The 27,866-nt window shown below is 37.6% G+C and overlaps 2 protein-coding genes and 1 pseudogene across 2 annotated transcripts; all 3 read right to left on the bottom strand.

The window, feature by feature from the left end:
- Positions 1–342: 342 nt before the first annotated feature.
- Positions 343–25,357, bottom strand: LOC122639483 (cytochrome P450 71A1-like). The gene is made up of 2 exons (XM_043832352.1): positions 24,369–25,357; positions 343–958 (listed from the first exon to the last, which is right to left on the bottom strand). Exons 1-2 carry the CDS (start codon positions 25,299–25,301, stop codon positions 350–352), a joined length of 1,542 nt encoding a protein of 513 aa, XP_043688287.1. The 5' UTR covers positions 25,302–25,357; the 3' UTR covers positions 343–349.
- On the bottom strand, positions 10,275–13,227 carry LOC122639484 (cytochrome P450 71A1-like). Its single transcript, XM_043832353.1, has 2 exons — positions 12,298–13,227; positions 10,275–10,888 (listed from the first exon to the last, which is right to left on the bottom strand). Exons 1-2 carry the CDS (start codon positions 13,225–13,227, stop codon positions 10,280–10,282), a joined length of 1,539 nt encoding a protein of 512 aa, XP_043688288.1. The 3' UTR covers positions 10,275–10,279.
- Positions 17,668–20,190, bottom strand: LOC122639482 (annotated as a pseudogene).
- Positions 25,358–27,866: the final 2,509 nt, after the last annotated feature.

Here is a 27,866-nt window from a genome sequence, read left to right as displayed (position 1 = left end):
ACCTTTTGCCTAAGAAAGACTTAGATTTGAGCAGAAATTACTCCTGATTTTTATTCAAGTTTTGAGCCATTTATTTTTCAAAGTCATTTTTTTTGGGGGGAGGGGGAGCAAACTGTTTTATTAATATTTGGAGGCATTATAATAGCACAAGCATAGAAGACCAAGGATCAATCAATATATAATTTCCATGTCAAACATAGAAAGCCCCTATTGTACATCGTTTTATCTTATACATATTTTTCTTCCCCAATCAAACAAAACAATACAAATGAAGCAACCTGAATAAAGCAGACCATCACATAAATATTGCATATTTCCTATATAACACACAACCACTGATTTAATAAGTTTAATAAAGGTAAGGTTTTGGAAGAAGATAAAGAGGATCTTTTTTAAAAAGTGCAATCCCAAAAGCCTCAGTCATGTCTATGTCTTCTCTTTTGGAATTCCCTGGTAACTCCCAGTCAAGACAGCATAAGAGGTTGGCAAGAATTAACACAGAGGATGCCAATGCAAATGACATTCCTGGGCAACTCCTTCGTCCTGTGCCGAAAGGAATGTATTTGAAATCCTGGCCTTTAAAATCAATTGGGCTGTTGGTAAATCTCTCTGGAATAAACTCTTCTGGATTATCCCATAATTTGGGGTCCCTCTGTATCTCCCATGCATTAATAAAAACTCTTGTCTTAGAAGGGACATGGTAACCTTTGATATCAGTATCTCTCGTAGTTTCTCGTGGAATCAAGGGCGAAGCAAGATGTAATCTTAGCGATTCCGTAATGATGGACTTTAAGTAGTCCATTTTACAAATATCATCTTCTTCAACTCTGGATTTCTTGTCCACCACTCTTCTTACCTCTTCTTGGGCTTTCTTCATCACCCTTGGGTTCCTAATAACCTCTGCCAGTGCCCATTCAACAGTTACTGCTGTTGTATCAATTCCACCAACAAACATGTCCTATCCAAGAGAGAAGAAATAATGAGAACTTCTGTAGGATAGGGAAGGGGTATATTTTGATTATTTTTATCCTTTTTAGTAGGGATGTAAACGGATCGGATTCGGCTCGGATTTACTATTATTCAAATTTGAACCCATTTACCAAATGACATAACTGTATCCGATCCGATAGCCGACAGAATTTTAAAAACTAATATCATATTCGAATTCAGGAGTTTACCATATATCCGGATAGTATCCTTTCCCATAAACTGTCCGATTAATAAACAAATCTGACCTATATCGACTCATGATTAGGGTTTGAGTTAGGACTTAGGATTAGGTACATTACCAAAATATACTTATAAAAGTGTTTATAATACGGGTAATATAGTAATATATCATATATTTTTACAAAAATATTAAACTAATCGTATTTTGCAAAAATATCTGAATCCGATTATCTTTCGGATGGATTCAAATATTTTTCGGAAACCAAAATTCCAGATTCGAAAACCCCAAAACAAATTCGAACATAGATCGGATACGGATTTTCTATTATCCACTAACATCCCTACTTTCTTGTTCATAAGATGTGTATACCTGGATATACATGCATGCACACTCACAAAGGTACATACATAAATATACATACATACATATATACATAAATACATAAATAAATACAAGGATAGTGATTAGATTACCCGTGGCTGATATAGACCCCAATAAATAAATAAACATATATATATAAAAATTTAAAAAATAAAAATATAAATCTAGTGTCTTTTTGGAAATAGCATTAGGTACTTTTTTTTTTTCCATGAAGCTATGGGATTAGTCACCTAGGGGAGACAAAAGGAAAATTATCTCCTCCAGTTCCCTGCCCGGCCCAGTTCCTCAGTACCTCTAATAAGGGGAGGGGGGGGGGAGTGGACCCCACGCGGGTAGAGTGTTCAGGCAGGGGTTGGGTGGTTATTGTGCCCCCCCTTGTTAGGAGCACTGGGGAAATGAAGGGGATAAAGATCCCCAATAAAATTGTTTTCCCACATAAAGACACCGAAATTAATTTATATATGTATGAAATAATTGAAATATCGAAAATTTCTATGCAAAACAAAATGGCCATTGAAATGAAATTTCAGACTAGGATATGGATAGATAGATACCAGAAGAATTCCTTTGATGTTGTTGCGAGTGAGGGGGATGTCGAACATCGAGTCCTTCTGAGCTTGGAGCAAAAGATCTACAAAGTCTTCTCGATTTGATTGCTTATCATCCTTTTTCCTAGTTAGATGTTCTTGGATCACTTGATCAAGGAAGGCATCAAAGTTTTTGGAAATCTTGTTCATTTTTCAGTCCAAGCCACTGAGTCTATCAATCCATCCCAACAATGGAAAGAAGTCACGAACACAAAATGTTCCCCAGGTTGTTATCAAATCCCTTGTCAATTGCCATACTTTGCTCTCATTATTGGTTTCTCCTTTGTATTTCCCACCCAATACAACTCTTGAGATCAAGTTATTAGATGTAATGAGTAGCAAATCAGTAATATTAACTGAGTTTCCCAGTTGACATGAATGGTTTACCTTCTCAATCATGAGACCAACTTCTTCTTCCCTATCAAACTTGAATGACTGTACCCTTTTAACATTCAAGAGCTCAAGAACACAAAACTTCCTCACCTGTCTCCAATACTCACCGTAGGATGCAAAAGCCATGTCACTCCAGCCATAGAAGAGCTTATCACCGGCCCTCGTTTGGCTCCTACTTGAAAACACAACATCTTGAGACTTTGTGATCTCTTCAAGAATCTCAGCAGAGGAAACTACAAGAGTTGGAGAAGAGCCCAACTGCATGAGCATAAGAGATCCATACTTGTGAGAAAGAGCTCTGAGAGATCGGTGAGGGAGTGTCCCTAGCTGGTGAAGGTTTCCAATAAAGGGAAGCTTTGGTGGAGATGGTGGCAAATTGGATTTCTTGGCTGATCTAACGAACTTTGAAACAAATAAACAGGGAATGAAGAGAAGAAGAAGAAGTTGAAGAATGTGTAACGCTTGTAGAGTCATTGGTGGTGAAGGATAAGCAAACCTAACTTATGCTTTGAAGTATAATGAAAACCAATACACCCAATAAAGGTGATATGTAGAGGGCGTTTGTACCTGATAATCATTTTATAATATAAAAATGATGATAATTTCCCTAAACAAGTGATTTAATTAGAAAATCAAGAGTTGGTATCGAAATGCTCATAAAATTTTCTCTCCTCTCTTACCCTAAAATAATAGAGACGAGTGATTTTGGTGAGAGTTCACTTTCATTTGGGCCTACTCGATTTTCAAACATAGGTGGGTTAGTTCATTCTTTCCTTTGTTTTCTAGTATTCGTTTGGGTTAAACACTTGTAATTTTTTCTTTAATTCTTAATATATCTTTGCTGACATTTAAAAAACAAAGAAACAAACAAAAGAAGTCATTTTTTGGGATCCTAAAAAAATTAAATAAAATATCTTAGATGTGTGAAACAAGAAGACGGAAGCCAGCCCCACTTCACCCAAAACGTAATGACTTGAAAAATATGTTTGGATATGGCCTGAATTACCAGTGAGGATGGTAAAACTATTAAAGATTAAATTGGATTCTTTTTTCTTTTTGCTAAAAATCAACAAAAGTATATATTAAAGAATAGGTATGTATAGCGTTAAAGTTAGTAAAAGAATGAGAAGAGCGATAAAGATGGAGAGAGAACACCCTCTATTTTACATGGTTCGGTTGAAGATTTCAAAGCTACATTTGTGAATATTTTGTTTTAGGGAAGCAAATCCGATTGTGGATTACTTAGCAAAATTGGCAGCTAGAAGTGGGGCTTCCTCTCCAGTGGTGTCTGCGTTTCCAGATTTTGTTAATGTTTTGATGCTCTAGGAAGAGCTAGATACATATTTGGGTAGTGGGGAGCTATTTTCCCCTTCTTTTCTTTTTTGGTTTTGTTTTTTATGGCAGGGCTTGTGTACCTAAGTCCCTGCTTTGTGTTTTTTGTATTTAATGCAGACGTTAAATAGTTGTTTCTGTTTTTCTTTATAGTTAATTCATTGTTGATCTTTGGCCAAAAAAATTTCCATAAATTTCTTTCCTCTTATAAAAAGAGGGATGGATTATCAAACATCTAGACTATTTGAGATAGAATCAAACACCTCTATACAAGGAAGGGAGAACATGAGATATTGATTATAGCCGGAATTCTGATGTAAGCTTCACCTAGGCTGATGAAACTCGGATCGGGAGGCAGATGGGTGCCGCACTCAACTAGATCAATGAACCTAGGTATAAGGTATATTTGTGCAATCTTGGTACAATAGACATAAAATTGTGAAAGGAATGGAGAGAGAGAGAGAGAGAGATGATAACAATCCAATGAATCAACACTTCTAGGTTGTCAGAGGAGGTAGATGCATCAATACTTCTAGATTGATTGCTGCAAGGAAAGCTTCAATTTAGCTTGATTGAGGTGAAACTTATCTTGGTTTCATGGAGAACTCATCATGGTTATAATGTGCACTCAATGGAGCAACAATGATTGTCATTCATCAAAATTCAACTTCTATTACTATCTTCTTGATCCTTAGAAATTATTACATACAAAGAAAAAGAAAGTTAAACCGTAAAAGCTCCTAGGATATCATGACCCTCCATTTCCAATGAGAGTCAAGGGTTGAGATTATACCACTACATAGTCATGAAATTTTGATGGTGGTATGATCTGTTGAACTGTTGAAATGGGTTTGATGTATCTAAACAATGCACGATGGACTGATTTCAATGATGATTTAGGGTATATGTTTTCAGTGAGGAAAGTAACCAAACAGTTTTTCAGAAAGATTCACGTAACAAAATCAGGGTAACCAAACAGTTTATTTTTTTGAAATACGAATCCACAGAATGTCCATCTAAAAATTCCCATTCAAAATCAATACATGCTCCCACAAATTTACGCAACTAAACGCGGTGTAAACAATTTAGGGAAGATGAGTTGCAGTTTTTTTTTTTTTTTGGAAAAATTTCACGGACACCCCCTGTAAGTATATGAAATTACCCTTACCATAGGGTGAACTCCCTATAATACCCTTACATCTAAAAATAATTACTGTTCATCTTTTCCCTTCCACCCCACTCGATCCCAATTCTACTGCCGACGTCCACTAAGGAGGTGAGTCCCTCGAATCCCTTGTAGGTATCGAGGATCTTCTTCATGGTGATGGTGGAGTGGTTGGACATTCCGCTGTTGAACACTTTATTGAACCTGGGATCTATGCCGTGGTATTCGAATGAAGTCATTCCATGGGCTAAAGTAGATGGATGATGAACAATAGGTATTGTACTCTAATCATATTTGCCGAATCCATCCCCAATAAGGTCTTTTTCTATGGCCCTCCTTCGGTCTATTCCATCACAGTCTGCCATTAAATTAATGGACCCTTCACAGACGATGAGGTCTCAAAAACGGGCAACCATGACCATGGATCCTTCTACACTTACAGAGGAGTGAAAGGATTCTTTCTCAGATTGGTAAGAGATCTCACGCTAGAATCTCTCTCACAGTGGAGATCACAAACCAACACTATCAAGAATCATGATTCCACCGTAAAAGTGAAAATAATATATGGAGAAACATACTAGACCTAGTTTCCATCCATTGATTTAAGTTTGAAAAAGAGAGAGTTTAGCCCAGAAAGACCTATAAGAAACTCGGACTGGTACACAGGAAAGTAGAAGAAAAATATATTGCATTAATTGATTGAAAATAAGAACTCCAGATTTTTAGAATAGCGGATCAGACATTGGACAATGTAAGAACAACAAAAAATTACAAAAGATTCATCATCTTCAGCCTATCTCCACCAGCCATACAGGAAATCCTGCTTCGTCTATACAAGTTGCGGTAATGTTTTTTCATTCCTTCTCCTTGATCTTCCCAGAAACCCTCCCAGAAAAAGAGGCTCTTCACAGCAACCAGCATCAGCTATTTACATTAATCTTGTTCAGGGGGTGGGTGGAGTTTTAGGAAGAAGAAAAAGAAGAAAGAAAGAAAGAAGAAGAACGGGGAAGAAGATGGTAATGGTGGCCGGAGTTGGAATTGCCACTGGTAATGGTAGCCGGAGTTGAAATTGCCGCTGGTAATGATCGTCGGAGTCGGAGCAGGTGATGGTCGCCCAGAATGGATTTGCAGCAGTTCTCCAAAACGGTAAGAATATGGAAGAAGAGGGAAGAAGATGAAATGACAATTTTTTTTATTTAAACAATTAAGGGGTAAAATGGATACTTTACATTTGGGTACTAACTGTGCTTAACGTCAGGGGTAAGGTTGCCATTTTGACCAAGTTTGGGAAGTCCGTGACATATTGAAGACTTACAAGGGTGTCCGTGAAATTTCCCCCTTTTTTTTTTTCAGGTAAGGTCATTTTGGTTATTTTATCCTATCAAGGGGCAGAATGGTCCCGATGTTCAAAAACTTGGATCCGTTACAACATAACATCTCTGTCTAACGGGAGGGACTATAGTGGTACTTAGTTTAGAAAGCAGGAGTGCACGTGGAATTAGTGAAAGATCAGGAGGCATTTGTATGTTTGGCCATTTTCAGGGGGGCATTTGAAAAACCCATAAAATGAAAATGCATGTGTCGATGATGAGATTATATGATGATTTCGTTATTATGGATATTGTGATATTCATGGGTTTGAGATGAATGGTATGATGGAAACAAAAGGATTGTTATGATGTTACTCATGGTATTGAGTGGAATGGTATGATGGACATAAAGGAACTATTAGTGTGATACTCATGGTACTGAGAGGAATGGTATGATGAAAACAAAAGATTAGGTATTGGTTGAAGTACTAGTTATTCCTTGGGGTAGGCCGACGAGATGTGCGGTTCGCCACTGTATACGCCAGTGTTTCCGGGCACTGGGAGGTTCTTGCCTCGCCTAGCCAACAAGTGCGTATAGCTTCATTCTCACTCACCAAGTGAGGGTGATGTTTGCTTTTTTTTCTTTGTAGCGGGTACGCACAAGGAATCTCCCTCATCTAACTAGCGAGAGAGATATCCTTTTTTATATTTTGTTCCTCACTTGCTAGCGGGATGCCCAGTGGATGTTGGTTGGAGGGCATGATGCCACTATGGCCGTGACAAACCAGAGATTTGACTACAGTGGATTCTGCACTAGCCATGCGATGAGGCACGATGGTTGGAAGTTCTTGATCGGAGCGTGCCTCACTTACTTTTATTACGCATTTGACAATCACAAAATGATCAGACCATAATAAATGTTCTTCTCTTAATTGGATATTTACATGACACAATATATTTTAAATTTGTTGTTCTTATTTTAAAAGGAAATTTACATGCCATGTTATATTCTATATTGTTTATTTCATCGTGTGGTATTTTAGTTATGAATTTCATGAAGTAATTGTATTTACATTCATTGAGCTAGTGAGCTCACCCCATTATTTATAACACTTTTTCAGAGCCTGCATAGATTATGGATCGTTATACCAGGGGCAACCCAAGTTCTAGGGTTTGAAATACTTTACTTCCTTTGAGGACATACATGTGCCTTTATTTTGAATCTCTAGGGATCGCGACACTTTATTTTAGATTGTATTTATTTTATTATGAACACTTGGGTTGTAAAATTACATCTTTCATAAACTTTAATCACCATGTATTAGATGCCACCATTGTACTTAGGTTTTTCCTTGTATTTATTTCCTTCGGAGGTTGCCTCCCTAGCATCGTTATACATTGTAGTTGGATGGTTGAGATCCTACTCCCGGCCACCACCTAGGCTCTCGTTGCATATATGTCTTTCAAAAAAAAAAAAAATATTTCCACTGATTTTAGTTAATTTTTCCCGATCTTTTGATTGCCGCCCGCGAGGGCGAGACCTATTACCTTTATTCGGGTTTGGGTCGTTACATGTTGAGTCCATTTATTCCTTGTATCTTGTCCGTCTAGGGATGCCTAGACATTAATCCTATACAATCCTTTTTGTTTTCTTAACATACTTCCTGACTTATAGCAAAAAAAAAGAAAAAGAAAGAAAAACAAGCTGACAAGCATCCTTCTCTAGAGCAAATACTATAGACCTAATTCAACACTAATTTGAGAAAAAGTTTGATAGCATTGAGAAAATCGTTGATCCATGGGATGTTAGAAATTTTCTTGGGTTTCTCATGAAATCCTAAACGAATTCCATACAGTAAACTAGAACACAATATAACAAAATAATGAGAAGAGAACCGATGTGTACCTTGCACCTATGTATGTTGATGAAGAACAATTACGAATCCATATATGATCAAACTTGCATAGCAGCGATGAGAATCTTCTACAGTCTCCAAATCCCCCTTAAAGCTCTCATTCTTGTGGAGAAAAGAGAAAAAAGAAAAGTGATTGCAGGGATTCTCACCAAAAGTATTTATAATATTCCCAAACGCTAACCCACTTCCACAATGGGCTGGTCTGGTCCAACTCAAGAATAACTAGTAGCAAGCCACGTCAGCCCATGTATTTTGATTCCCATCAATGACTGACCCGACAATAAATCAAACCCACATATTGTCTTGAAAAAATCTATCATGGGAGACATGGGTTCCCTTATAATTTGTTGGGTAAGGATTTCCTGGTTAGTGTAGACCATGTAATCCTCTCTGGTCGGCATTCATTTCATGCCATGTAACAAGTCCAATAAGGCTTAAATTTGATAGACAGGTAGACCCCAATATGTCGTACTCATATATCAATCTTCAGCCCAAACAGAATTTGCTACATTGAAAACTACAGAAATATAGTAGTTAGGATTACCAAGAGGGTACACAGAGTATCAATAGAATGCAAAGCACACATAGCAGGATAAATGGTTGGATTTAGGGTTGAAGTTTGACAATGACTAATCTAGATAATTTTCTAAATATCCAATAGTCAAATTTCTATAACAATTTTCCACGTAGAAAAATTAATTGCACAAACTAGGATATACTGTTGCATAGACGAAGGAGCCTTTTGCCTAATTTATTTGCCTAAGAAAGACTTTGATTTGAGCCGAAGTTACTCCTGATTTTTATTCAAGTTTTGAGCAATTATTTTTCGAAGCCCTTTTTTTTATTATTATTATTTTTTTTTGGGGGGGGGGGGGGAGGAGTAAGCTATTTTATTAATATTTGGAGGCATTATAATAGCAGAACCATAGAAAAACAAGGATCAATCAATATATTTTTTGGGTAAGGATTTCCTGGTTAGTGTAGACCATGTAATCCTCTCTGGTCGGCATTCATTTCATGCCATGTAACAAGTCCAATAAGGCTTAACTTTGATAGACAGGTAGACCCCAATATGTCCTACTCATATATCAATCTTTAGCCCAAACAGAATTTGCTACATTGAAAACTACAGAAATATAATAGTTAGGATTACCAAGAGGGTACACAGAGTATCAATAGAATGCAAAGCACACATAGCAGGATAAATGGTTGGATTTAGGGTTGAAGTTTGACAATGACTAATCTAGATAATTTTCTAAATATCCAATAGTCAAATTTCTATAACAATTTTCCACGTAGAAAAATTAATTGCACAAACTAGGATATACTGTTGCATAGACGAAGGAGCCTTTTGCCTAATTTATTTGCCTAAGAAAGACTTTGATTTGAGCCGAAGTTACTCCTGATTTTTATTCAAGTTTTGAGCAATTATTTTTCGAAGCCCTTTTTTTTATTATTATTATTTTTTTTTTTGGGGGGGGGTGAGGAGTAAGCTATTTTATTAATATTTGGAGGCATTATAATAGCAGAACCATAGAAAAACAAGGATCAATCAATATATTTTTTTCCGTTAAAAGATTCTATTAAGGAAAAAGAAAAATATTACAAGAAGTGAAAACTGGAGAATAAACAAGCCGCACCAAACAGACAAGTAGACCTCACCTTCGGCATTGCCATCAGCAGGGAAAGGAGGCTACATCTAAGGAAACCGAAATCTCGACCTAGATATGACGTCCAAAGCAAGTTCATTCACAATATAAGACGGGAAATCTACTATAGTATCAGACACACCTAACTTTACATCATCCCTAGCTAGAAAATCAGCAATAACATTAGCCTCTCTATAGCAATGAGGGATCTTCCAAGTGATCAATCAATATATTATTTCCTTGCCAAAATAGAAAACCCCTATTATACATTGTTTTATCTTATACATATTGTTATTCCTCAATCAAACAACTCAATACAAATGAAGCAACCCGAATAAAGCAAATCATCACATAATTATTGCATATTTCCTAAGTTTAAGACAGGTAAGGTTTTGGAAGAAGATAAAGAGGATGTTTTTTAAAAAGTACAATCCCAAAAACTTCAGTCATGTCTAAGTCTTCTCTTTTGGATCTCCCTGGTAACTCCCAGTCAAAACAGTATAAGAGGTTGGCAAGAATTAACTCAGAGGATGCTAATGCAAATGACATTCCTGGGCAACTCCTTCGCCCTGTACCAAAAGGAATGTATTTGAAGTCCTGGCCTTTAAAATCAACTGGGCTGTTGGCAAATCTCTCTGGAATAAACTCTTCTGGATTATCCCATAATTTGTGGTCTCTCTGTATTGCCCATGCATTAATAAAAACTCTTGTCTTAGAAGGGATATGGTAACCTTCGACATCGGTATCTCTGGTAGTTTCTCGTGGAATCAAGGGTACAGCAGGATGTAATCTTAGCGATTCCTTAATGATGGACTTTAAGTAATCCATTTGACAAATATCATCTTCTTCAACCCTGGATTTCTTTCCCACCACTCTTCTTACCTCTTCTTGGGCTTTCTTCATCACCCTTGGGTTCCTAATAACCTCTGCCACTGCCCATTCAACAGTTACTGCTGTTGTATCAATTCCAGCAATAAACATGTCCTATACAAGTGAGAAGAAATAATGAGAACTTCAATAGGATATGATGGGGAAGGGGTTAGATGTATATCTTATATTTTGATTATTTTTATCCTTTCTTGTAGGAATGTAAACTAATCGGATTCAGTTTGGATTTACTACTATCCGAATTCGAACCAGTTTACTGAATGACATAATCGTATCCGATTTGACATCCGACAGAATTTTAAAAACTAACACCATATTCGAATTCAAGAGTTTATCGGATATCTGGATATTATCCGATCTGATAAACTATCCGATTAGTAAACGAATCTGACCTATATCGACTCATGGTTAAGGTTTGGGTTAAGACTTAGGATTAGGCATATTACCAAAATATTTTTATAAAAGTGTTTATAATAAGAGTAATATAGTAATATCTTATATGTTCTTACAAAAATATTAAACTAATAGCATTTTACAAAAATATTCGAATCCAAAACCAATTAATTTTTGGACGGATTTGAATATTTTTCAGAAACCAAAATTCCGGATTCAAAAACCCCAAAACAAATTCGAACACAGATTAGATATGGATTTTCTGTTATCCATTTACTTCCCTACTTTGTAGGCTTGGGCTGGTGCCACAAAACTATTCATTTTTGAATTTTGGCCTCCCAGCCCATTTTTGGCTACTGTTAAAAAAATGCTGATATCTAGTTCGATCATAAGATGTGTACACGCGGACACGTGGATATACATGATGCACACTCACAAAGGTACATGCATACATACATACATACAAGGGTAGTGATTAGAGGATTGAGCTCCTCTCCAGGGAGCGCAGTGCCCATGGAGTGCCCAGGGGGCATCCAGCCGTTGGGCTGGGCTGTGCTGCACACATCCCAATGGCTGACTAGGCATGCATCAGCATCGGGATGTGTGCGGCACAGCCCACCCCTTGGATGCCCCCTGAGCACAGCCTGGGCACTGGGCTCCTTAGAGAGGAGACAGATCCGTGATTAGATTACCCGTGGCTGATATAGACCCTGGAAAAAAAAAAAAGAAGGGAAATAAAATCTAGTGTCTTTATGGAAAATCTAGTGTCTTTATGGAAATAGCCTTAGGTACTTTTGTTTTTTCCGTTAAGCTGATGGGATCAGTCACCTAGGGGGGACAAAATCATTTTCCCGCATAAAGACACCGAAATTTCTAAATTAAATAATTGAAAGGGTAAATGTTCTCTGTGCCCGGCGCAGGTTGCGCCCAAACACATGGAAGTGAGCGAAATGATCACCTTGCTCCCCTAAATGGCAGGCCCATGTGTCTGGGCTCAGGCTGCGCTGCGGCACAGAGAACATCAGCCCTAATTGAAATATTTGAAAATTTCTATTCAAAACAACATGGCCATTGAAATGAAATTTCAGATTAGGATATGGATAGATAGATACCAGAAGGATTCCTTTGATGTTGTTGTGAGTAAGGGGGATGTCGAATGTCGAATCCTTATGAGCTTCGAGCAAAAGATCTACAAAGTCTTCTCGATTTGATTGCTTATCATCCTTTTTTCCAGTTAGATGTTCTTGGATCACTTGATCAAGGAAGGCATCAAAGCTTTTGAAAATCTTGTTTATTTTTCTGTCCAAACCACTGAGTTTATCAATCCATCCCAATAATGGGAAGAAGTCACGCACACAAAATGTTCCAAAAGTTGTAAACAATTCCCTTGTCAATTGCCATACTTTGCTCGCATTATTGGCTTCAACTTGGTGTTTTCCACCCAAAACAACTCGTGAGATCAAGTTATTGAATACAATGAGTAGCAAATTACTAATATTAACTGAGTTTCCCATTTGACAAGAATGATTTACCTTCTCAATCAAGATACCAACTTCTTCTTCCCTATCAAACTTGAATGAATGTACCCTCTTAACACTCAAGAGCTCAAGTACACAAAACTTCCTCACCTGTCTCCAATACTCACCGTAGGATGCAAAAGCCATGTCACTCCAGCCATAGAAGAGCTTCTTACTGGCCGTCGTTTGGGTCCTACTTGAAAACACAACATCTTGAGACTTTGTGATCTCTTCAAGAATCTCAGCAGAGGAAACTACAAGAGTTGGAGAAGAGCCCAACCGCATGAACATGAGAGGTCCATACTTGTGAGAAAGAGCTCTAAGAGAGCGGTGAGGGAGTGTCCCTAGCTGGTGAAGGTTTCCAATAAAGGGAAGCTTTGATGGAGATGGTGGCAAATTGGATTTCTTGGCTGATCTAACGAACTTTAAAATAAAGAAACAAGGAATGAAGAGAAGAAGAAGTGGAAGAATCTGTGCTGCTTGTAGTTCTTCCGACCATGGGAGCTTCAATGTTTGTAGAGCCATTGGTGTGTTAGGAAAACAAAGCCCAGGAATGGCGAGTTTGTAGAAGAACACGAAGATAAGGAGAAGAACCAACACACAATCACACAAGACAAGGATTTTACGTGGTTCACCCCCCAAGTAGGAAGGCTACATCCACGGCCGAACGATGGAATGGTTTCACTACTTCTCTGAAGCAAAAACAATTACAAATCGTCAGATCTCATCCTAAACTCTCAGAAGAGATAATAACACTTTATAAGAGAACCTTATCCCAGAAAATTACAAAACTGTCCCCCCCCCTGAAGCCGAAAAGACCCACCTGATCTATTCGGACCAGAACCCAACATATGTTGAAATATATATATCGATTCGAAGGTCGCAACGTGCTCCATAGAAATCAGGTCTATTGCACTGAAGTATGCACTTTTAGGCCATTTTGGCACATTTCCAAGTCGAAACGGTCCGCCAAAAAATAAACTCATGTCAGCACTTTTTGGACTGAGATCAGACTTCACCAAAATGGTGGTGAGTGAAAAGCAAATCCGGCCAACTTATGCTTCGAAGGATAATGAAACCCAATAAGGTCCCACAAAGAGAACGTTTGTTTCTGTGAACCATTTTATAATAAAAAAGTGGTGTTCCATAAACAAAGTGATTAATTAATTATAAAAATCATGAGAAGTTTCCACCCAAATGCTTCTCACAAACCAATTTTAACGCATAAATTTTTCTTCTTTCTTCTTTTCCTCAAGAAATATTCTACATACAGATCCTCAGAATCTCATGTAACGTGTAAAGATAGCAGTGAGGTTGGCAAAATCATTTATTAAAATTGAATTGGGTAAAACCATAAGAGTAGAGATGAGTGATTTTGGTGAGAGTTCACTTTCATTTGGGCCTACTCGATAGTCAAACATAGGTGGATAAGAAACACACAAAAGAAGTCATTTTATGGGACCCTAAAAAAATAAAATTAAACACCCTGAGTTAGGAGTGAAAATGGTAAAACTATTGAAGATTAAATTGGATTCAACAAAAGTATATATATTAAAGAATAGGTATGTATAGTGTTAAAGCTAGTAAAAGAATGAGAAGATAGATAAAGAAGAAGAGAGAACACCCTATATTTTAGGTGGTTCGGTTGAAGATTTCAAACCTACATCCACAGATATTCTCCACTGTGTATTTTCATTGATTTATTTCTTCTTATAAAAAAAAGATGGATAGAATCAAACATCTTTGTACAAGGAAGAAGATAATTTGAGATACAATCAAACACTTCAATACAAGGAAGAGAATAGTGTGAGATATCCATTACAGCTGGGATTCTGATGCAAGCCTCACCTCGGCCTCCGAAACTCGGATAGAGAGAGAGATGGGTGCCACACTCAACTAGATCAATGAACCTGGGTAGAACGGAGATTTGCGCAATCTTGGTAAAATTGTCATAAAATGGAGAGAGAGAGAGAGAGAGAGAGATGATAATAGCCGAATGAATCAATAGTTCTAAGTTGTCAAAGGAGGTAGATGCATCAATACTTTTAGATTGATTGCTGCACTCTTCAAGGTTGCAAGGAAAGCTTCAATTCAGCTTAATTGAAGTGAAATCATCTTGGTTTCATGGAGAACTCATCATGGTTCGAGTATGTAATCAATGGAGCATCAATGATTTTCATTCATCAAAATTCAACTTCTATTACTATTGTCTTGCTCCTTAGAAACTATTACATATAAAGAAAAAGAAAGTTAAACCCTAAAAGCTCCTATGATATCTTGACCCTCTATTTCCAATGAGAGTCAAGGATTGAGATTAAACCACTACATACCTTACTAAAAAAAGAAAATGACTTTTTAAATTCTCAAAATGACCTCACCCATCTCCTATAATCCTAAGGTTGAGATTGTACAAAAAAGAAGAGGAATTAAAATCCAAAAAATGGTAGAGACAATTTACTATCTAGTGGGTTGAAGCAACATTAAAGGCCATCACATAGATTCTAGTTCTCATGTTTTGGACCCTACTTCAATACCTTGATTCTTTCTTCTATGTGTTTATTCATTCTTCAAGACTTTGGTTCTTGTTTCAATGCATTAATTCTTGTTCAAGAGAAGACTTTAGTTCTTCAAGAGAATATATATGTAAGCATCTACCAAATCATCAAGCACTTTGAACTTGAAAGAGTTCACATTATCTTCTCTATTTCTACATCATCTTTACCACTTGGTTAGTTGAAAGAACATGTAATAGGGACTCTCCACATCATTACACACGAAGAGAAGACTTTGAAAAGTGAAGAACTTAGCCAAGTATACCAAAGGGTGGATGCTAAATCATTTGTGGGGCCCACTTGTTAAGAAAACAATGCCCAGAAGTGGTGATTTGCAGCAGAAAACGAAAAAAATAGAGAAGACACACAACGCACAACAAACAGGATTTACATGGTTCACTCCCAAGATGGGAAGCTATGTCCATGGCTGAACAACATAACAGATTTCACTATCTTTGAATGTTACAAACCCTCATCTCTAGTCCTCCCAGAGAAAAGAATAATATATAGAGAAGCCCTAACCCAGAAAGTACAGAAATGCCCCTAGACCCAAAAATTGCCAAACCGGATAGGGTCAAACCAAAACATAATATATATTGAAAAACATACCCTTTTTTGGCCAGCCAAGGTCATTTTGAGGCCGAAACGGCCCTTCGAAGGTCCTCTAAACCACTTTCTGAACTAAAATCACACCACTTGTGGCCGACTAGGGAGGTTTGGCTGGTTTGGCTAGGTATAAGTAAGGCCAGTTAGGGCTAGGGGGGTTGGTTAGGTGAATAGGTGCACAAAGGGGCTGGCTAGGGGTGTGGATTGTGGACTAAAGTGCGTAGGAACCAGCTAGGCTAGCCAAATAAGGGTTGCTTGGTGGCCTAGTCTAGGCTACATCAAGAATTCATCCCAAATTCTTGCCCACCCTAAAAATTCCTCGTGCGCCACTAGGTTCAAATGGTAAAATACGAAGAACATCATGTGTACAACATGCTTGATGCTCTAACATAGAAAACAAAACTAAAACAAGCAACATGAGGTATATCACAAGAAATTCAGTGGTGATGGGGAGGATGGAGATAATATTGGAAGTATTGGCTAAGAACTGAAGAACAAATCTAGGTGACAAAGGTGGAGTGGTCAAATGGGAAATGGAACTAATTCCTCCAATCTTTCCTCAGTCAAGCATTCTTTGGCAAGAAATCCAGCATCATAGAAAGTAGGCCCCTTCTCAGCTTGAAAACCTGCAAAACTATTGAAAGCACAAAGGATTATCCAATCATGGTTGAACTTATGTACAACCTGATCTTTGAATCTTTGGATCCTTGTTGTACTCGCATATAGTTTGATCACACTACGGATTTTTAAAATCTTTGGACTTGCATATAAAACTGATCAAACCATTAATCCTCTTAATCCTCACTATACTCATGTATAATTTGATCTCCCTTTGAATCTTTTTTATCTCTCTTATGTTCATGTAGGGACTGATTAGTCATTTAATTTTTCTGATCTCTATTGTACTCACATACAAAATTGATCAAAGCACTGACCTTTCTATGCTCGTGTGTAGTTCGATCACCCCATGAATCTTTTGGTCTCTGTCGTACTCGTGTACAGATTTATCCCTCATCCGAACTTGTACTCATGTACAAGTTAATCAAACAATTGACCTTTCTTATCCTCAAAATACTCTTGTATAGTTCTATCACCCCATGAATCAAAAGATTCCCACTGTACTCGTATATAGATTGATTATGTGGCTGTTGTTTGTGCTATCCAATCTTGGTGGGTTCCTTGGTTTATTAAGGAAGATTGGAATGCCCTCTTGTCTTTCTTGGATCATATTCAATGGAAAACTTCTCATTGCTTAGGGAAGCGAACCTAGTAGCAGATTATCTAGCCAAAATGGCGCTTCCTCTTTTCTTGTTTTGGATTTTCCTACATCTGTGAAGTAGGCCCCCTTGGTTGGCCTAGATATCGATTTTCATAAATTTTGTTCTCTTTTTTTTTTTTTTTTTTTTTTTTTTTGGCCTTTGTAGGTTGAGCTGATCTCTCTGATGGCTTTGTCGTTGGTGGATCAGGCTCTCCTTTTTTTTTTTTCCGTTTCTCTGTATTTGTCTGGGTGTGCCTGGATGTTAAACACTTGTATTCCCCATTTTTTTTTCTTAATATATCTTTGTTGGTCTTTCAACCAAAAAAAAACCCACAGAAGATCAAAGATCAATCATTATACTATTTTTGTGCCAAACATAGAAAGACCTTATTATTTTCAGGCCAATCTTATACATCTTTTTTCTTCCCCAATCAAACCAAACAAGATATTGCATCATTTCAAAAAAAGAAAATAAAAATGAAGAACGAAGATCATCACATCATTTCATATAAGATATTGCATATTTTCTATATTAATAGCACAATCCGCAACCTTCAAATAAAACACATCACCATTAATTTTTTTAAGCTTACTAAAGGTAAGATTTTGGAAGAAGGTAAAGGGCATGTTTTTTACAGAGTGCTGCACCCCCAAAAGCTTCAATCATGTCTAAGTCTTCTCTTTTGGAATTCCCTGGTAACTCCCAGTCAAAACAATATAAGAGGTTGGCCAGAATTAACTCAGAGGATGCCGATGCAAATGACATTCCTGGGCAACCCCTTCATCCTATGCTGAAAGGAACATATTTGAAGTCCTTGCCTTTAAAATCAACTGGGCTGTTGGTAAATCTCTCTGGAATAAATTCTTCCGGATTATCCCATAATTTGGGGTCCCTTTGTATCGCCCATGCATTAATAAAAACTCTTGTCTTAGAAGGGATATGATAACCTTTGACATCAGTATCTCTAGTAGTTTCTCGTGGAATCAACAAGGGCACAGGAGGATATAATCTTAGCGATTCCTTAATGATGGAATTTAAGTAGTCCATTTGACAAATATAATCTTCTTCAACCCTAGATTTCTTCCCCACCACTCTTCTTACCTCCTCTTGGGCTTTCTTCATCACCCTGGGGTTCCTACTAAGCTCTGCCATTGCCCATTCAACAGTTGTGGCTGTTGTATCAGTTCCAGCAAGAAACATGTCCTATATATACAAGACAAAAGAAATAATGAGAACTTCTGTAGGATAGGGAGGGGGTAGATGCTTTCAAATGTAATAGCTAGAAAAAAGGGCTCCCGCCACTGCGGAGTCTGACACAGCCGTACCCCTACTTTCGCAGAGAGGCTATTTGTAGACTCGAACCCATGACCACTTTGGTCACAATGGAGCAACCTTTACTGTTGCACCAAGGACCGCCTTCATGCAAATGAAATAGGTAGATTATTTGATAATACCCCCAAAAAAAAATATAATACATTTATGTAACGGCAAGTAATATCATGTAAATACCCTTCGATATTTTTATTTATTTTTTTTTGTTGCCAATAAAGCTGATGGGAGGAGTCACTATTGAGGTAATAATCTCACTTCGGCTGTGGGTGCTCCAACTATCGAGTATAAGAGCCACAAGAGGCCACCCAACATTGAACCAATTTATTTTAAGATGGAAGCTTAATATGGTATCAGAGCAGGTACGTTGGGGCTTCATCGATGATGGGCCTTGCTCCACCCACGAAGACAGAGCCCAGAAGAGGCCTGCACGTAAGGGGGAGTATTGAAGTAATAATCCCACCTCGGCTATGGGTGCTCCAACTATGAGATTAAGAGCCACAAGAGGCCACCCCAATTTGAACCAATTGATTTTAAGATGGAAGCTTTATAGTCACCTACGGGGAACAAAATCGTCTTCCGACAAAATGGCCATTGGAACAAAATTTCAAACTAGGATACGGATAGATAGATACCATAAGGAACTGGAGGAGATAAAGATACAGACAAAATCGTTTTCCCACATAAAGGCACCAAAATTTCTAAATAAAATAATTGAAATATTCAAAAATTTCTATGCAAAATATAATGGCCATTGAAATGAAATTTCAGACTAGGATATGGATATATAGATACCAAAAGGATTCCTTTGATGTTGTTGCGAGTAAGGGGGATGTCGAACGTTGAGTCCTTATGAGCTTGGAGCAAAAGATCTACAAAGTCTTCATGATTTGATTGCTTATCATCCTTTTTGCCCCTGAGATGTTCTTGGATCACTTGATCAAGGAAAGCATCCAACCTTTTGAAAGTCTTGTTTATTTTTGTGTCCAAGCCAGTGAGTTTATCAATCCATCCCAACAATGGAAAGAACTCACGCACACAAAATATTCCAAAGAGTGCTACCAATTCCCTAGTCAATAGCCATACTTTGCTCTCATCATTGTCTTTTCCTTGGTATTTCCCACCCAAAACAACTCGTGAGATCAAGTTAGTGGATGTAATGAGTAGCAAATCAGTAATATTAACTGAATTTCCCATTTGACAAGAATGATTTACCTTCTCAATCAAGATACCAACTTCTTATTCCCTATCAAACTTGAATGACTGTACCCTTTTAACACTCAAGAGCTCAAGTACACAAAACTTCCTCACCTGTCTCCAATACTCACCGTAAGATGCAAACACCATGTCGCTCCAGCCATAGAAAATCTTCTCACAGGCGGCCAATCTGGTCCTACTTGAAAATACAACATCTTGAGACTTTGTGATCTCTTCAAGAATCTCAGCAGAGGAAACTACAAGAGTTGGAGAAGAGCCCAACTGCATGAGCATGAGAGGTCCATACTTGTGAGAAAGAGCTCTGAGAGATCGGTGAGGGAGGGTCCCTAGCTGGTGAAGGTTTCCAATAAAAGGAAGCTTTGGTGGAGATGGTGGAAAATTGGTTTTCTTGGCTGAACTAACGAACTTTAAAACAAATAAACAAGGAATGAAGAGAAGAAGAAGAAGTTGAAGAATCTGTAACACTTGCAGTTCTTCCGACCATGGAAGCTTCAATAGTTGTAGAGCCATTGGTGGTGAATACACAAGATGTCTTCCAACTGGGCTTAACGGCTACCATTGTAATACCCCATAAAATTTTCTTCCCTCTCTTACCCTAAAATAATATTCTACAAACAACTCAGAATCTCATGTAATTCAGAATGTTCCTGTCCAGCACTCTGCCCGGGCTGCACATGCAGCACTGGACAGAGTGAGGCATGAAAAGACCATCTCACCCCTGCCCGCAGTACTGCACATGCAGACCGGAAAGATTGTTGGACAGGATCTTTTTGGGCAAATGTAACGTGTTAAGATAGCAGTGAGGTTGGCAAAATCATTTAATAATATTGAATTGGGTAAGACCATAAGAATATAGACGAGTGGTTTTGGTGAGAGTTCACTTTCATTTGGGCCACTCGATTGTCAAACATAGGTGTAGAAGAAACACACAAAAGAATTCATTTTGTGGAACCCTAAAAAAATAGAATAAAATATCTTAAACGAGTAAAACAAGAAGACAGAAGCCAGCCTCATTCAGTATCATTTTTTGAAATAGATGGTAGGTTTGTATTTATTTTTAAGCTTTTTCATTCAAACAAAAATCTTCTTTGCTAATAAAATGGTGGAAGTTCTTCTAGGTAAACCTGCTCTTGGATCTGAATATCACTTTGCATTAGGACCATTTCATTCTTTATTGTTGTTTAATATGCTTCTCCTCCCATGGCTCTATTCTGTAGAGATCAATTTCAGTGATGAGCTCCATATCAATCTTTTGGGAATTCACGTTTCTTTTGAGATAGTAACCCACAAGCTCTTCTTCTGTTGGGTGGAACCTAAAACCTGGTGGAACATAGGATTCCTCTTCCATTGTAGATTTTCACCTGAAAATCAAAGCCCACAATGTGAGAGAGAGATTTGTACATCTCTCATTGATTAATTATTTCTTATTTCTCGAAGAAAAGAAGATAAAAAAAATCCAAATACAACAGTGTGCATTCATATCGAACATTACTGAAAACATAAGGATGACCAAATAATTTTGACTGACATAACAGTAGCAGTAGCAGTTAACACTGCCAATACAATCACAAGAAAGGAAGCAGCATCTTGGCAACTATTAACCATCTCTCCTCCTATAGTTCTCCTATATCTTCTCTCTTCAGGTTAGAGAGCTAGGGTTTGTGAAACCCTAAGTCGGGAAGAACATCTTCGTTGTGTTGACCTCTGTTTCCATGCAGAATATCCAAATCAAGTGTTGCAATCCTTCGGAGAACCTGTCTTTGTTGGTTTTGAGGGAACCTTAAACCCCATTGTTTATATTCTTTCAAAACTGTATTGCATGTTTCATGGTGTGGGGATGTATATTTTTTTGTCGAGCATTCCCCACCGCAAATAGTTTGCATCTAAAGGTGGGACTAAGTCATTCACTTTGAACTATCTATTTTTCAGCAGGGTGAACTATTTTATTACTATCAGGTATCGTCCAGGTTCCTTAATGATATATATTTTTATGGTTAGATCAAAGGTTGTTCCTTCTTCACACCTAGATGATTCTTGCTTTTGGAAGCTGACCCCCTCTGGGAAATTCTTAGTTAAGTCTACTTGGGAGGAGATCTGAAGAAGAAATCCTAAGGTGCCTTGGCTTTCTATGATTTGAGGTAAGTTTTTTCTCCTAGTCACTCTAATTTTGTATGGAGGTTAGTCTATGGAAAAAAAAATTTCTGTTGATGAGGTGGTTAAGGTGAAAGATTTTCAGCTTGTTTCAAGATGTGAACTATGTCACATGGCATCAGAATCCTTGTCTCATATTTTCTTGGAGTCTGAATATTCCCAACAGATTTGGAGTTGATTCGTTGCTCTATTTGGTTTGCAGTGGCCTTCTTCCTCTTCTTATAATGACTTGATTGTCTGGTGGAAGAGAAAGTATAAGGTAGTGGGTTTGGAGGAAGCTTGGATATCAGGTGTCGTGTTGATTCCTTATACTGTATGGTTGGAAAGGAATAACAGAAGATTTGAAGATAATCCGCATGATGCTTATTACACCTTTTAATGTGATTCTCAGAGGTATTAGAGAATTGGCTCCTCAATTCAAATCCCTGGTAAGAAATATTTCTGATTTTACTTGTGCTAATAGACTTAAAATTCCTATCATCCAAAGGGCTACTCAGGTAATCAAGGAGATTTTTTGGTGCAAACCATTGTGTTATTGAGTGAAATTAAATGTGCATGGATGCCCTTTTTGTAACCCGGGCAGAGCAAGTGTGGATGGTATCCTTTGTAATAATTTGGGTTCAACACTATCTGCCTTTAGTTTTTTTCTTGGAGTAAAGATGATCTCTGTGGCAGAGTTTGAATCTTTAATCCAGGGTATTTTGAGGGCTAAACCCCTAGGTGTGTCGAAGCTCTGGATTGAAATTGATTCTGTGACTGATGTTTGTGCTATCCAATCTCGGTCAATTCCTTGGTTTATTAAGCAAGATTGGAATGCTCTTATGTATTTCTCGTATCACATTCAATAGAAAGTATCTCATTGCTTCAGGGAAGCGAACCCAGTTGCGGATGGATGATGCCCTTGGTCGGCCTGATTCCGATTTTCATAATTTGACCCTTTTTTATTTTTATTTTTTTGGCCTTTGTATATTGAGCTGATCTCTCTAATGGCTTTGCCATTGGTGCATCATGCTCTCCTATTTTTTTGTTTCTCTGTATTTGTCTGGGTATGCCTGGACGTTAAACACTTGTATTCCCTTTTTTCTTTTCATAATATAACTTTAGCAAAAAAATAAAACCACAAAAGATCAAGGATCAATCAATATACTATTTCCATGCCAAACATAGAAAGACATTATTTTTGGGCAATCTTACACATCTTTTTCTTCCCCAATAAAATACAACAAGACATTACAACATTTCAAAAAAAAAAAGAAATTAAGAAAGCAAATCATCATATCATTTCATATAAGATATGGTATATTTCCAATGTTAATAGCATGATCCACAACCTTTAAATGAAACACATCTCCATTAATTTTTTAAGCTTGCTAAAGGTAAGATTTTGGAAGAAGGTAAAGGGCTTGTTTTTTACAGAGTGCTGCACCACCAAAAGCTTCAATCATGTCTAAGTCTTCTCCTTTGGAATTCCCTGGAAACTCCCAGTCAAAACAGTATAAGAGGTTGGCCAGAATTAACTCAGAAGATGCCGATGCAAATGACATTCCTGGGCAACCCCTTCGCCCTATGCCGAAAGGAAGGTATTTGAAGTTCTGACCTTTAAAATCAACTGAGCTATTGATAAATCTCTCTGGAATAAACTCTTCTGGGTTATCCCATAATTTGGGGTCCCTCTGTATCGCCCATGCATTAATAAAAACTCTTGTCTTAGAAGGGATATGGTAACCTTTGACATTAGTATCTCTGGTAGTTTCTCGTGGAATCAACAAGGGCGCAGGAGGATGTAATCTAAGTGATTCCTTAATGACGGACTTTAAGTAGTTCCATTTGACAAATATCATCTTCTTCAACCCTAGATTTCTTCCCCACCACTCTTCTTACTTCTTCTTGGGCTTTCTTCATCACCCCGGGGTTCCTACTAAGCTCTGCCATTGCCCATTCAACAGTTGTGGCTGTTGTATCAGTTCCAGCAATAAACATGTCCTATATATACAAGACAAAAGAAATAATGAGAACTGTCGGATGGAGAGGGGGTGTTTGAAAAACAACACCCAAAATGGCGATTTTGCATAACAAAAACGATGAGAAAGAGAAAACAATCACACAAGACAAGATTTTACATGGTTCACCCCCAAGTAGGAAGGCTACATCCACAGCCGAGCGATAGAACGATTTCACTACTTCTCTGAAGCAAAAATACAAACCCTCAATCTCACACCCCTCTCAAAGAGATAAGAACATTTCATAAGAAAACCCTAGCCTAGAAAGTATAAAATTGCCCCCTAGAAGCCCTAGAGACCCACCCGGTCTGAAGTATGCACTTTTAGGACCTTTTGGTGCGTTTTAAAGGCGAAACAGCCAGCTGAAGAATCACCACAACACTTTTTGGACTGAGATCAGGCTTCACCAATAACATGGGGTAGATGAATGCAAATGAAATAGCTAGATTATGTAAAGATAAGTAATACAAAATCGTCACCTACGGGGAATAAAATCATCTTCGCACAAAATTGAAACAAAATTTCAGACTTGGATATGGATAGATAGTTACCAGAAGGATTCCTTTGATGTTGTTGTGAGTGAGGGGAATGTTGAATGTCGAGTCCTTGAGAGCTTGGAGCAAAAGATCTACAAAGTCTTCCGGATTTGATTGCTTATCATCCTTTTTGCCCCTGAGATGTTCTTGGATCACTTGATCAAGGAAGGCATCCAACCTTTTGAAAGTCATGTTTATTTTTGTATCCAAGCCAGTGAGTTTATCAATCCATCCCAACAATGGGAAGAACTCACGCACACAAAATATTCCGAAGATTGATATCAATTCCCTAGTCAATAGCCATACTTTGCTCTCATTATTGTCTTCTCCTTGGTATTTCCCACCCAAAGCAACTCGTGAGATCAAGTTATTAGATGTAATGAGTAGCAAATCAGTAATATTAACTGAGTTTCCCATTTGACAAGAATGATTTACCTTCTCAATCAAGATACCAACTTCTTCTTCTCTATCAAACTTGAATGACTGTACCCTTTTAACACTCAAGAGCTCAAGTACACAAAACTTCCTCATCTGTCTCCAATGCTCACCGTAGGATGCAAACGCCAAGCCGTTCCAACCGTAGAAGATCTTCTCACCGGCGGCCATTCTGGTCCTACTTGAAAATACAACATCTTGAGACTTTGTGATCTCTTCAAGAATCTCAGCAGAGGAAACTACAAGAGTTGGAGAAGAGCCCAACTGCATGAACATGAGAGGTCCATACTTGTGAGAAAGAGCTCTAAGAGAGCGGTGAGGAAGTGTCCCTAGTTGGTGAAGATTTCCAATAAACGGAAGCTTTGGTGGAGATGGTGGCAAATTGGATTTCTTGGTTGATCTAACGAACTTTGAAATAAATAAACAGGGAATGAAGAGAAGAAGAAGAAGTTGAAGAATCTGTAACACTTGCAGTTCTTCCAACCATGGGAGCTTCAATGGTTGTAGAGCCATTGATGGTGAGGGATAAGCAAACCTAACTTATGCTTCGAAGTATAATAAAAACGAATACACCCCACAAAGGTGATATATAGAGAGCGTTTGTTCCTGATAATCATTTTCTAATAAAAAAATGATGATAATTTCCCTAAACAAGTGATTTAATTAGAAAATCATGAGTTGTTATCGAAATGCTCATAACATTTTCTCTCCTCTCTTACCCTAAAATAATATTCTACATACAACTCCTCAGAATCTCATGTAACGTGTTAAGATTGCAGTGAGATTGACAATTTACCAAAAAAAAAAGCAGTGAGATTGACAAAATCATTTAATAATATTGAATTGGGGGTAAAACCATAAGAGTAGAGACGACTGATTTTGGTGCTAGTTCACTTTCATTTGGGCCTACTCGATTGTCAAACATAGGTGGGTTAGTTCACTCTTTCCTTTGTTTTCTTGTATTTGTCTGGGTATGTCTGGATGTTAAACACTTGTAATTTTTTCTTTAATTTTTCATATATTTTTGTTGATCTTAAAACACACACACACACAAGAAGTCATTTTTTGGGACCCTAAAAAAATTAAATAAAATATCTTAGATGTGTAAAACAAGTTGACAGAAGCCAGCCCCACTTCTCCCAAAACGTAATTATTTGAAAAACATGTTTGGATATGACCCTGAGTTAGTAGTGAGAATGGTAAAACTAGTTAAGATTAAATTGGATTCCTTTTTCTTTTTTGCTAAAAGTCAACACAAGTCTATATTAAAGAAAAGGTATATATGTATAGTGTTAAAGCCAGTAAAAGAATGAGAAGAGAGAACACCCTATATTTTAGGTGGTTCTGTTGAAGATTTCAAACCTATAGCCACAGATATTTTGCACTGTGTATGTCCATCAATTTCTTTTCTCTTATAAAAAGAGGGATGGATAGAATCAAACATCATTATACATGGAAGGAGACTACTTGAGATAGAATCAAACACCTCTATACAAAGAAAAAAGATAGTGTAAGATATCCGTTATAGTTGGGATCCTGATGCAAGCCTCGCCTCGGCCTTTGAAACTCAGATTGGGAGAGAGATGGGTGTCGCGCTCAACTAGATCAATGAATCTGGGTAGAAGGTAGATTTGTGCAATCTCGGTAAAATAGACATAAAATAGTGAAAGGGATGGAGAGAGAGAGAGTGAGGGAAAATAAAAGCCCCAATGAATCAACCCTACTAAGTTGTCAAAGGAGGTAGATGCATCAATACTTTTACATGGATTGCCGCAACACTTCAAGGCTGCAAGGAAAGTTTGAATTCAGCTTTATTGATGTGAAATTCATTTAATATATAATGTTGGACAATTAATTTTGACAGAGATTTTAAAATGTATCCATGATGAAAAATTATTTGATGTAATTGCTCTGATACATATTTTAGAACTCAACTGATAGATGTGATGGATAGTTATTTTGATAGTGATATTGTGGGTTCCAATTTCATGGCAGAAATGGTGGTTTTCTTGGTGGGTGTTAAGGAGGCACATGATTTAAATATTGATAAGCTTTGGATTGAAAGTGATTCGGTAGCCATGGTCGCTGCTGTCCTCACTCACAAGATACCCTAGTGTTTTCTTTGGAATTGGTGGTCGATTTCTCCTTTCCTTGATTCTATTCAGTGGAGAATCACCCATTGTTATAGGGAAGCTAACGCAGCTGCAAATGCCTTAGCTAACCATGCGGCCAAGCAAAAAAATTCTACCAATTGGAATACAACGTACTCCTACCTTCATTGCTCCAGTGGTCAATTATGAAGCGCTAGGCAGGCCTTACTACAGATTTTCATAACTTTTTGAGACTCTGGGATTCTTCCTTGTATGTTTTGTTCTCCAAGCTTGGGTGGTTTGCTGATGGCAATGCCGAAGGTGAACGCCCAGGTTTCGGAGATAGTTTTTTTATAGTTTCCAGCTTTTGTAACATCTTCATTTTCATTAATACATACTTTGCTGACCTTTAGCTAAAAAAAGTAATAGGTTTTAGAATTAATTAATGTAAATAATATATGGATGTTGATGTAATTGCATAGTTACAGGTGATGGGTGGTTGTCATCATATGATGATTGATGTTAGCAGGTTTATAGACGTTAGTGGGAATGTTATTGCAAATTCGTTGTAATATTTCAGATGTCTCTGTTATTATGTGTAACAAATTTAATATCTTCCGCATTTACAAGTAACAGGTAAAAGAAAAAAAAATCACCTTTATTTAGCAGTGACCCGTGAGGGCCTACACCCATATCTTACTTGGATTTAAGGACACTACACGGGGAGTGTCACTACAAGAGTCTTGGATGGGTTACACCTTACCCTAACCTTAGATGAGATTGTAATAGCCCAGATCCTAAGGTTCCGCTCCATCCAAAATTAGGTGGTCGCAAACCCAATCTTACCAATTGAGTCTAAAAAAAGACTTCCCTTTATAATTTTTCCTAATCCACCTCCACTCAACCTCAAGGTCCCCAATCCTCCAGTTGGCAGACCAAAATTTGCTCAGAATCCCTTCCCAAAGACCCTTTGAGAAGGGACAATGGA

This window comes from Telopea speciosissima, chromosome 9, assembly GCF_018873765.1.
Source record: "Telopea speciosissima isolate NSW1024214 ecotype Mountain lineage chromosome 9, Tspe_v1, whole genome shotgun sequence".
NCBI classification, from domain to species: domain Eukaryota; kingdom Viridiplantae; phylum Streptophyta; class Magnoliopsida; order Proteales; family Proteaceae; genus Telopea; species Telopea speciosissima.
This window is presented reverse-complemented; position numbering and strand designations above follow the sequence as displayed.

Coding starts and splice junctions, on each gene's coding strand:
- LOC122639484 (XM_043832353.1), bottom strand. CDS start 13,227: ATGGCTCTACAAACATTGAAGCTCCCATGGTCGGAAGAACTACAAGCA. Junction 10,889..12,297: donor ACATCAAAGGAATCCTTCTG/GTATCTATCTAT, acceptor TCACTTGTATAG/GACATGTTTATTGCTGGAAT.
- LOC122639483 (XM_043832352.1), bottom strand. CDS start 25,301: ATGGCTCTACAACCATTGAAGCTCCCATGGTTGGAAGAACTGCAAGTG. Junction 959..24,368: donor ACATCAAAGGAATCCTTCTG/GTAACTATCTAT, acceptor TCTCTTGGATAG/GACATGTTTGTTGGTGGAAT.